The sequence below is a fragment of the Gossypium hirsutum genome, chromosome A06 (genome assembly GCF_007990345.1).
Source record: "Gossypium hirsutum isolate 1008001.06 chromosome A06, Gossypium_hirsutum_v2.1, whole genome shotgun sequence".
Lineage (NCBI taxonomy): Eukaryota > Viridiplantae > Streptophyta > Magnoliopsida > Malvales > Malvaceae > Gossypium > Gossypium hirsutum.
The window spans coordinates 17,071,981-17,084,560 of NC_053429.1; the positions used below are offsets into that span (position 1 = coordinate 17,071,981).

The 12,580-nt window shown below is 32.7% G+C and overlaps 1 protein-coding gene across 2 annotated transcripts; it reads right to left on the minus strand.

Moving 5' to 3' along the window:
- Nucleotides 1–1,966: 1,966 nt before the first annotated feature.
- On the minus strand, nt 1,967–12,357 carry LOC107962698 (uncharacterized). Of its 2 annotated transcripts, XR_005928472.1 has the most exons (10): nt 12,006–12,357; nt 11,658–11,719; nt 11,286–11,372; nt 9,758–11,176; nt 7,280–8,711; nt 6,267–7,091; nt 5,005–5,772; nt 3,986–4,585; nt 3,664–3,840; nt 1,967–2,161 (listed from the first exon to the last, which is right to left on the minus strand). XR_005928472.1 is itself a non-coding variant. In XM_041115252.1 (9 exons), the coding sequence occupies exons 4-9, from the start codon at nt 11,164–11,166 to the stop codon at nt 3,724–3,726; spliced, it is 5,151 nt and encodes a 1,716-aa protein (XP_040971186.1). In that variant the 5' UTR covers nt 11,167–11,176; nt 11,286–11,372; nt 11,658–11,719; nt 12,006–12,350; the 3' UTR covers nt 2,168–3,723. The 2 variants fall into 2 exon arrangements, 1 of the variants encoding a protein (XP_040971186.1); XM_041115252.1 differs by lacking the exon at nt 1,967–2,161 and having other exon boundaries at nt 2,168–3,840; nt 12,006–12,350.
- Between the last annotated feature and the right edge of the window lie 223 nt (nt 12,358–12,580).

Here is a 12,580-nt window from a genome sequence, read left to right on the forward strand (position 1 = left end):
ATGATCGATAATCCACTCCACAACCCAGCTTTGCAGGGGAAACCCTCTTCTTCAAAAACTGCTTGGACCTTTTTGTTTAACCTTTGGATCCACTGCAACTTAGTTTTAGGGATCATCACCTCATATTGAACCATTTGTTGATTGACCATTGATTTGCCTACTTCCCTGTTCTTTTTACCAACACTGGTGTTAGTATTCTTTATTGTCAAAATTTTTGGTAAATTAAAAAAAAATAACTAAATTGAATTCAATATTCTCCAAAGTTCTTTCACTGTACCGGACATAACTTATACGATGTATGTAAATAATTGTTAATTGATTCAATTCCTTCGTCTCAAGCACTTGGTACTTAGTTATCGTGCAATATATGGTCACCTCATACGGTTAAATGTCACCATTTTTTTTCTTTTTTTATTTTATTTCAACATAAGTAAAAGAAAAGAAAGTAAAATATGATAATGTTAAAGAAATAGAAAGTGATATGAAGAATGACGGTTGAGAAGGTCATTGAGAAGGTTGGTTCACCCAATCAAGACAAAGAGCTAGAGGCTATGAAGAATGACGGTGGAAAAAGTTTGAAGGCCGAAGGCTAGGAGAATCTTGAGAGAGTATAACTTATTCTTGAAGGGTAGATCTTCTCTTCATCATTCTTAAGAATAGTTATAAGCAAGGGTCCCATGCAATATGACATTAATGTGTTAGACTTGCCATCTAAACATCATTAAGGAACACATGAAGGGATGCCTTTAATGGGACGAAAATGTTTGTGACAGGGCAAATCATGTCCTCCGCTCTAACTCTGATGGGATAAAACAATTGAGTCTACATAATGTTTAGTGACCAAACGATTTCATGTTCCCAACGAAAATTGAGCCATCTATTGTCCAAATAGTCCCTCCAAAAAAGTGAGTTCACAAGTGTCCTCCTAGCTCACTAATGGCAATTTAGAAATCTCTTAGACTTGTCATGTGCCTTGTCGCAAATGGGGTATAACAATATCCCCTTTCCAATCGAGAGGTACCTCCTACTGAATTAAGCCTAATTATAATCATTGCTTATGTGATAAAAAAACTCACGATGAATTTTGTTTGCACAAGTTTCAAGCTCTTGAGAGGATATTGGAGGGAACTATATAGTTGATTATTTATATGAATATATAAGTGTCGGACAATCTATACTATTATTTATATGAATAACTAGTTTGCATAACCGTGCAATGCACAAGTTAATTGCATTTATAAATTAAAATATATTAAATAAAATTTGTATACAAATTATTAGAAAAATTTAGTTTCTTAAATTTGTTTTAAAAAAATTCAAAATATTTAACTAAATTTAACAATAATTAATAAATATTAACAATTAAAAAGAAATTCTAAAAAATCATGAGGTTACTAAAATTACTTTTAATGTTAAGGGTGTTGAATATATAATTTTATAAAAATACTTTAATAAAAAATAATAAATGTAACATCCGTTACCCAAGAAACCCAAGTAATGAATGTTACATTTGGCACCGAACATTCTTTACAATATCATATACTTATAATTTAGACCTTTATCAAGATCACATTACACTTTTTAGAGCATATTTAGACTAACAATAAAGTTTAATTCCATTCCAAACTCGTTTCAAGTCTGTTTTAGCCCAGGTTTGTCTCAAGACAATGTCGTGTTACTGTAGAGCTTTAGCTTCGAAGTTGTCATGTTTCAAGACAAATGAGTGTATGTCTCAAAACAAATGAGCTTATGTATTGAGATAAAATCCAATGTCTCGAGACATGACCCTGATACTGTAGCTTTTTTAGCTTTGAAGTTATTGTGTCTCGAAACACATTTAGTATGTCTCGAGACCTAGGACAGAGGACCTGAAAATTCTGTTTTCAAACTCCTCTAGACCATACCAAAACTATCCATGATCATTCAAAACAATAGTCAAAGCTCATAAACTATGTAATACCTCATATTTACCGTTCAAAACACATTAAACTCATATATTAAAACAACTAGACACTTTCTTTCAAGTCATTAATTCATCCATGTACATGTCATACTCTATACCATGAAATTTATTCATATCCCTTTTCTTCCAAGTCTTCATGAAGTGATGAGATGTGTCAAGGTCGCTACTTCGAACGAGAACTAAAATCTAATCTTTCACCTACGCGTTGAAAAAAAACACATTAATCTTGTAAGAGCTTAATAAGTACCCATGAATTTAGATCTTACCATTTTTTATTTTTATTTAACACAAACATTACTACTATTATAATTCATGAATATATCTTAATAATCAATAAATTATTCCATATTTACAAAATTCACTAATACTTTAATTCACTAATTTTATCATTTCACGGATTAACAGGAATGAAACCTTTATTGGAAATCATTTACGATGACGTTTTTAGCTCATGATAGGCACATTTGAACTAGATAGATACAAAGAACATATCACGATACATGAAGCACAAAAGTGCTGGAAACAGGGCACCAAAGTGCATAATAAAACTTGAGGCACCAAAGTGCAATATCACTAACATCACGAATAAGACATGAGCACTCAGGTTTCTATGACATGTCAACTATATCTACGAAGTTCAATGCTAATCCATATAGGCGCTCGAAAATAACTGAATTTACAATAATTAATCACAAATACTTTATTCCACGATTTTCTTGATTTCATTAGACTTTCACATTTCTTTCATTCTAGTTTACTATTTAATATTATACGAACATATAATTTCGAATATTAAAACTTTTAAGAACATTTTCTTTACACTTCCATTCCATGACTAATTATGATCTTTATTCATATTAGTATTGATTTCACGATTTTCACAATTTAACTACACTTTTGCATTTCTTCAATTTAGTCTTTATTTTTCCACAATTTAAAGAACAATTTTAATTTCATTTACAATAATCAAGAAACTTTATTTAGTAAATTCTTAATTCACAATACACATTATATTTCGTATTCTTTACATCTTTTTCACTTATCAAATAATAACACATAAAACTTTCACGTACTTTTTAGTTTAGTCATTTAACACGAAATTCAATATTCACTATCACGTAGCACTAATCCATTAGTTCATCATAACATCTTATTTTACATGTCTTAACTTATATGTTGTTCACTTTTCTACCTATTTTGACTGCCTAAAAATCATAATTTTCACCATCTAAGACAATAACTTAAACATTGTTATAGATTATGCTTGTGGAAGTCATGATTACTTTTATTTTCACAAACTCACTTTGTAAGAATCTCTAGCTCTTGATACCAATTTGTTGGAGAGATTTTGGAAATGATGAAGAGAAAAGACACTCAACATGGAATGAATACTTTATTCATATCATATTCTCTTTCTCTTACTTTCTAACAAGGGCTTCGTCGCTTACAACCTTTATATAATTGTTGTATGTGACTATTAGTTTCAATACATACATCTAATATAATTAATGTATACCTAGTACATACATGCATCTTAGATAAATACATTCATGCATGTTAGTTAAATGCCTATTAGATTCCCTAGATTCATCCTTTCTAAACACATTGATTACATGCACACAGTCATGACATCACAATATCCAACATCACTACTGACAAGAAAAATAAGACAGATGAGAAGGTGAATGATCATGTCTTACCTGGTTAATTAACTATAATAGAGATGAGATTTAGGCTCAAGTATGCTTATGGAATGCTCTTCACTTCAGTGGTGAAACTTTTTCAGCTTCTTCTACATATTGAGGTAGTAAGGTGGGTCTACGCTTTTCCCAGAATATAACTTCTGGTGAGGGATTAAAATCATCTAGCTGCGATGCCTTCATTTCATGGCAAATGAAATTTTGTTGAGAATAAGATAAAAATAAAGGGTAAATTACTCAATTTCATATATATTTGAAACATAATGGAAACCATTTTTGCACCCGTAAAAAATTAAGTAAAGAGTAGAGAGTGGATAAATACCTCATTAGATTTAGCATGCACAGTCAATGTTAAATAATCCACAGTGAAACTTGTGATCATCTTGAAACATTGCTTAACATCAAGCAAATCCAAACATGGGAATTCCATATGATAACCTGCAAGACCGAACCTCTCGAGCCTTGGCAAATTTTCAAGTATTATTTGCTTTATATGAGGAAATACCATTTTCTTCTCCAACTGAGGACCTTGTGACGATGATGTCGAAATGTCATCATTGGCAATTATTTGCTTCAAATTCTCACACGCCTTTATTTTCAGAATACTTAAATGTGGAAAATGTGGAATGAAAGTCGCTGGAAAGATGTATGTCAAACAATTGGAGTCATAAACTGCTAGTTCTCTAAGATTGCTTTCAAAATGGATGGGACCTTTCCAAATATCTCGTAGCCAAATCATATTAGAAAGCTGCATTTTCTCTAGATTTGATATGAAACATGCACCTTGAAGCCGAAACAGTTGTTCAAAGTTGCCTAGGGTCATATATTCGAAATTTGTTGATCTTTGTCTCAACTGAGTGTTTACCATATTGCATGGCTCGACATCTTCATCATCTATACTTTTCGTACAGAAGGTCAACTCCTGCATAAAAGCAAGGGCAAGTGTTATTCCATTATAATATCAACTGAGTACGTATAGCACTCTCATATTTGACTCTTTTACGTAAAATCATGTAAAAGTCTTTAATAAATTGTGCCTACAGGACTCTTCTTCTATACTTTTGAAGAAAATTAGATTTAATAAAATTCAAACAGATATGAAATGCAAGTTTACTGTATGATATCACCTCATTTAAGAAGTATACTTCAGTATAGAAATTTTAGCATATTATATGATTTAAAAAATTTAAATCACGCTATATGATTTATCCTTTGCGGTAGACATAACCAATAAAAATGAAATTGAAAATACACTGGAATAATCACGTGATTAATAACACAAGTATCTAAAGTAAAAATAAAAAACTAAGGAATTAAGAGAAAGAGTAAAAGAAAAAGTACCTTTAATGGATCACACTTGTTAACTTCTTTTTGAAAGACAAAATTCGTAAATGCTGAACATAATTCCTTGATAATTAAAATTTCCAAAGCTGGTGCTTGGACAAAATTATTTCCAGCAACAAAACCTCTCATGTTTCTTAATTTAACAAGTTGTACCTTTTGGAGACGAGGAAAACCTTGAGTCAAAGCAAGTGGGAAGACATATTCTAGACTTGGGCATTTCACTATCTCCACAGTTTTCAAGTTTGGCAAGCAAAGTTTGTTTGGTTCAGTGTCAATTTCCAACTCCATCAGAACACTTTTTAGTTTATCACAATCATATATCTTGAGTTCTTCCAACGACCTTAGGGTTTGAACGACGGATATTGAGAAGATAGATGTCAATTTGTTGCAATGGGTTATTTCTAAAACCTTTAGGCTTTGGAGATTGACACAATGGATGGGGCCTTGAACTATCCATCTCAAATATGGTAAACGCTTTAACTGCAACTGCTCCAAATTTAAAAGTAGTTGTGGTGCTTGATTTTCTTCTCTATTATAAAGGCCTTCATCAATTCGGAATACTTCAGACATACTAGAGTAACTAACTCTCAAATCTTTAAGGTTTTGTAAGATACCCATCTTTGCTTGTGATTTATCAACCAGGCATTCACCACCCCACCAATGGTAAATGTCAAGGGAAGTTAATCCATCTAGATGTCTTGAATGTACATCTGGAATAAGATTTGTATTGCATGACAATTCCTTGAATACGTATAATCCATTCCCCTAATCATAATTCATCACATAAATACAAATGAAAATTCACAAAACAAAAATAATGAAGGAACCAAGTAGATATTGGATACTAATATGATAACAGATTGGGATACCAATTGAGTCATTAATTAAATCATATAACTAGAAGAACAAACACGCTACCTGTACATGACTTGAAAGAATAGCATCAATTTTATTCTTGATTTTGCAATCAATTTCTCTCAATTTTGGCCTTTTTTAATTACTTTTTAAAAATATATGTTAATTAAATCATAATAAAATACATATAGTTTAGAACATTCAATTTTATATAAACAGTTAAAATTTTCTACACAACTATTTTTTGCTATTAATTAGAAAAAATCAAATAAAATAATATTTATGTGGAAAATAGAAATATCTTTATAAACTTGGCTTAAGATAAAATATTTGAAGACGCATTTTAATATCTAATCAACAGAATGAAAATCAAATAAAGAAAAGAAAAAGAGAAAGGAATGTACCTTTAATGTCAGCTGCTTGTTAACTTGTTGAATGTGGAAGTTCATCACTTTAGGACACTCGTAAGCTTCTAAGCTTTTCAAAGCTGGTGCCTTGATAAAAAAGTTTTCTGGGACAAAACTAGTCAAGTTTTCTAACCCTGAAAGTCGTAGATATTGTAGACTAGGAAGGAGCATGATACCATGAAGTTCAACTCCATCTTGTTCTTTTGGCATGCTGAATACATGCTTTAATTCATCACAACCAAAGACCGAAATCGATGCAAGAGCAGGAAGACCTTGAGCCAAAGTGATTGGCAGAACATATTCTAGCTTTGAACACAAACGGATGTAAAGAGTTTTCAGTTTCGGCAAGCAGAAAGGAGGAAAACAGCTGTTTGATCTTATTCCACCATCATTTTCCAGCACCGAGAAAAGGGTTCTCAATTCACGACAGAATTCTATCGTGAGTTCTTCTAAAAACACTAGGCTTTGAGTAATCGAAGGTGAGAAGAGTATTTCTAATTTTCTGCACCCTTTTATGTTTACAACCTTAAGACTTTGGAGGAAACCTTGTGGAGGGTGGTGACCTTTGCATAAGGTTTCAAACCCAAACATATCTTCTATACTTAATCTCTTTAAATTAGTGAATGCAAAAGTTGGCCCATTCCCCATTGTGATATCAACCAAGCATTCAAGATCCTTGCAATCCCTGAGTTGAAGGGACATTAATCCATTTAGTCCATCTCCCTTTGCATCCGGAACGAGATTATGATCCTCAATTGCATAGTGTACTTCAAGGTGTTTTGCACTGCTGAATGATTCCTTGAATGTTGATAATCGAACCTCCTAATTATAATTCATGACATAATTAAAAAAGAAATTATATATATGTGCCGGTTAATAATAAATACTTATTAAACTAAGGATTAATTGATTTTGTATGTGCTTTAGAGTAAACATATCACCAAAATGTGTGTTCACTACACGCATAAAACTTAAGTGAATAAACAAAATCAAGGAGAAAAAGAAAGTACCTTGAAGCAAGCCTTCTCAACGTCTAAATGAACAAATGAATCAGTTAACAAAGGGCAAGCCGACACTGAAAACTGCATCAAAGGTTTCGAAAACTGCAGTTGTTGGAGCACAACATCATTTTCCACCCTTCCTTCTCTAGGTCTGACCACTTGTTTTAATTGAGGGCAACGATGAATAGCAAGATTTTCTAGTAGTGGAAGCCCTTGCGGTGCCATCAAAGTTGGAAAAATATACACCAAACCATAACAGTTTCCTATGTAGAGTTCCCTTAAATTTGGGAAACCCAAAGAATTATGAGAATTGATGCTTGAAGATATTTTTTCTTCATCACCTTCCATTTCTGTAACTATTTGCTTCAATCTAGGACAGTTAGCTATCTCAAGGATTTCTAAGAGCACCAAACTTTGAGCAAGAGAAAGTGGGAAGAGTGATTTCAAACTTGGACAATTTGTTATCCTCAAATCAACTAAACCTTCAAGCCTTACATGTTGGGTTGGCAATTCCCCAATACAACTCAAGTTAGACAAATTATGCAAATATAACAGCTTCAAATTTGAGAGCCTCAAACTTTTATCAATCAAGCATTCCAGAAACTTATCTATGTCATCTAACACTTCAAAAGACTCCAAATTCTCAGGCAAGAGAGAAACTACATTCAAAAGAATCGGTCCCTTAATTTTCCAGGATTTTTCCGTAATGGAAAAAAGATCACATTTAAGTTTATAAGGATCCACTACGGATATATCATATCTTTCCAATTTAGGAAACACAACGTCACCCATAAAATGATCTAATGATAACCTCAAGGATAATGCAGTCAACCTAGATAAGAAATTTATCTGGACAAGTATATCAACAATTGTCTCACAAATGTTTGAACCTTTTAGATATAGCTGCTCTAGCTTTGATAACCTTTGAATGACGTTAGGGGGAAATCTGGAGCGAAATGTACAATCAGTTAAATCCAATATCTTCAGATTTTCCAACCTCCATAATTCATTTGACAAACCCTCGAATCCTAAACCACGCAAACTAAGAACCTCAACTGTCCTTAGGCTTCTAAGGAATGAGAAGTCCTCAAAATTTTCCAAACGTAGAGCACGAAGTTTTGGTAGAGAACTAAGAGCATACAAGGAAATCATCCCCACAGGACAATGTTTGTCAGCTGTAAGACTTAACGCTTTCAATTCTTTCATCCATTGAAAACATGTACCTTGAACATCACAGTTCTTAAGCAACAAGATCTCAAGGTTCGAAGGTATCAATCTCCCAAGAAGTTTTTTTTCTTCAATGTTCAGCAATGAGATCGCTCTACAAGGTTCAAAGCTTTCATTTAGTAACTCCAATCTAGATTTGATCATAAATCCACTTTCTTCTCTGGATGCAATCCATAGAGCAACATCACGGACTAAATCATGTAACTTAATGTACCTAATCAAGCCAAAACAAAAGTGAATATGTGGAATAAATATTTTTTGTTATACAATATTTAGAAATTTAAAAGTTAAAGAACAAGAAAAGGAACAATAGGAGGAAAAAATAATAAAAAATGCAAAAGCAAAATATCAAATTTACCTATAGCATATATCTTGGTTATGTTTTGTATGATATAAAATCTTGGAAACAAAGATGTGGAAAACTTTGTCTTAGCAAAGGACAGGCAGGATTAATAGGTAGAACTAGATGTCCTGTTTACCAATGTTGTTTTCTTAACAAGTTTATACCTCTGATGAATCACAATCAAGGGAGCTGACAGGGGTGGAGGCAGGTAGGGGATTTGGATCCAAAATGGAAAGATTGTAGTTTAGTCCTTGCAAAAATTGTAAAATTATAAACTAATAAAATGGAAAAATTACGTTTTGCCCCCCACCCAAAGAAAATTGTTGTACTTCAGTCCTTACAAAAAAATATAAAAAATGGTAGTTTAAATTCCAGGAATTTAATCCCTCTTGTCTTTTAGATTTAAAAATGCAGGTCCAATTGTTATTTCTTTTATTAAATTTGAGTTCATTGTGTCTTTTTTTTTTATATCTCATGACTATCAAGTGAGTTTTTTTTTTTTTTTGGTATTTTGTATTTCAAAATGTAACCTTAATAAATTTAACAGAAAACTTTTAACAGTGTTAGCAATTGAAATTGAATTTTTAAATCCAAAAAGTAAGGGACTAAATTCTTGGAAATAGAAGTAGGGAACTGAATTCGAAATGTGCAAAAGTATAGGGACTTAGAGAATATTTTAACCATTAGTAAAATATCATATTTTATATATTCATATTTTAATATTTTGAAAATATTTTAAAATTAAAAACTAAAATATATTATCTATAAATAAAGAATATTTCTCAAGCTCAACCAAAGGAGGGTCTGTTTGAGTTTCATTGAGCTTGTGGACTAAGCTAGATAATTCTACCTAGTGTTTTAGACATTTCTACTTATTAAAATACTAAAAATACCAGCTCCATGAAAGGTGATCGTACCATTGCGTATCTTTTAATAATAGACAAGAATCTTTGAGGTAATCAATGGCTTCCAAGACTTGAACCCTCACCTCTTCAACTGAGTCAACCTTGCCATATAACTCCAATGCCAAAGCATATCGCACCAAGTCTTCCACATCAATTGAGTGATCCTCCGGATATAAAGCACACAATAAGAAGCATCGCTTGGTCACCTCCTTCTTCAAGTACTCATAGCTCATCTTAATACACATATAGGCATTTTTTTCTTCCTCTTCAATGTTCCCAATTTCCATTAATCTACTACTCTCAAGTTTTTTGCGAGCTAGTTCCCATCCTTTCTGAGTTTTAGTACCTTCTAAAGACCTTCCGAGTGTTACAATCGCTACAGGTAGACCATTACATTCTTTTACAATTTTCTCAGCCTCCTCAATGATATTCCTTGAAACGTTTTCATCAAGGTTAGCATTCATTTTGAAGAGAGCCCATGCTTCATCATCATCCAAAACATCAATTTGAATAGTAACTTGACATTCCATAGATTTGCATACCGTCCAACGACGTGTTGTCAAAATGATTTTACAGCCCTTCCCATTTTCAACCAATGGAATCCCTATTTTTCTTAAATCTTCATCATCATTCCACTCATTCCACAAATCATCGAGGATTATGATGAACTTTCCCTCTTTCAGTCTACACCATAACTCCTTTGCTCTTCCATCTTTGGTTGTTTTTTCAAATTTCAAGTGAATGCCATCTGCAATTTTTTTTTGAATTTCGCCTATATCTGGAATTTTGGATATAACAACCATTATAGGCTGACCAAATCCTTTGACTTTATTGCCTACCTCTTTGACTAAGGTGGTTTTACCTACCCCTCCCATCCCCCATACTCCGATTTTGTTGATTTCAGCATCTTTCAAGGCCTTCATGATCTTATTGAAAGCAGTAGTTGAAGATTTGGAGTCTACAAGACCCTTAGATGTGAATAACTCTAAACCAGGAAGCTCAGCGCAGTGCCCAATTCGTTCAAATTTGGAGTTATTTACGAGTTTAATAATGGCTAATATCTCCTCGTCCATGCTCTTACTTAACTGATATCGCCAACTCCAGTTAGGACACCAATGAAAGCATCTCTTATTTTCTTCAATTCTAGCTTCCAAATTCTGTACATTATTCAAGGCATTTGTTGCATCCGTCAACCAGTCCTCTACGTATTTCTCAATCACTTGTGTTTGAATATTCAGTTTAGCCTCCTTGATGTCTTCTTGTATACGAGTTTGTTCTCTATTCAAATTGTTTTGCTGCTCATGGAGCTCTTGAACAATCATATGGAAACGAAAAAAGTAACGAACGCGGCATTCTATTGGCTTCACCAAGTAGTCTACCATCAGTGTTCCCACGGCGCCCATAAAGAAAGACTCGGGCATTGTCGTTAGTCTGAATTCACATAACAATTCTGCTCAGCCTAAGCAAAATGGTAGACAATATGCACTAAATGCCTAAAAAAATGAGACTCAAAAACAGTAATGAAAAAGTTGAGACTCACTACTTATGATTAAGATGAAGATGTATTATTAAGCGATGCTTAAAGGGTGCTCTGCCTGCTTCAAAGAAAATGCTCCAACTCTTAAATCTGAAATGAAAAATAGTTGAAGGAAAGTAGAAAGAAACGAGTGAGAATAATACATATTCCTTTTGTTATATATATTTGAATAATCTCGGGACCTGATATCAGCAAGGATTAAAGCAATGCAAGTCATTTGCCACTAAACCAATACTAATAATCAATAAACAAAAATATTGCTTAAAATTAATTGGCTAAGCAAAGAGACAAACCCATAACTTATTCCTTTGAGAATTGAAAAAACAAAAATGATACAATGATGTTTTATTCCTTTGAAAGTATATAGAAACTTACCAACAGTCCAACACTTTAAACGTTTCCTTGCAATGTCTGTCTAAGAACCAAACTGAACCTCACTGAAATCATTGTAAGATATTAATGAAACTGTGAACCAAAAAATAATAATAATGAAGTTGTTAAAAAGTTGAGGCAGATAAAAGAGAATCGGATTGAATTGAAAAAGGAAATATGGCACTGAATTTATTTAATTTGTAAATGAAAATAAACAAAATTTTCGACTGAGTTGCTTAATTGATATCTTCACAGACTCCACTTCACACTCGTGTAATTGTTACTCTAGAAATTACACTTATTATATCACCTCGAAATTATTAAAGAAGAGATTCATGTCTCAAAACTTACCTCAAATAGATTAAACCACAAGATTTATTAAGAGCTTCTTCTTCATCGTCTTCTCTTGATGAGAAATTCTTTTTCAAAGTCGAAATGAACAAGAACAAAGGTTTTTTCTTTTTCCGAATAAAAGAAGACAAAAGAGAAGGGGATTCAAAAAAAAAGAAAATAAAGGTGAAGCTTTGCTTTTCTTTTACTGTAAAAAAGGAAGAGAGTGGAAATCAAAGTAAAAGAAAAGGGGAGAAATTAAGCAAATTTAAAGAGAAGGTGCAGAGAATGATTGTTGTAAACAGAGATGAGAATACGAAGAGCAAAGAAACAATAAATTATAAATACTGGAAACTCAAATGGCTGGATTCACATTTCACACCAATCACACTCACTACTACTTCAAACCTAGAGGTGATCATGGGCAGGGCCGGGCTGGGTTCGGGCCGAGTCCATACAAATTTTTAGGCCCGGCCTGAAATATGGGCCTAAAATTTTGTCCAAATTCGGCCCGAAATAAAATTACTAAGCCCGAACTCAGCCCGACCCGGCCCATATTAAATTTTTTTTATTTCAATAAATAAAAAAATTTAAAA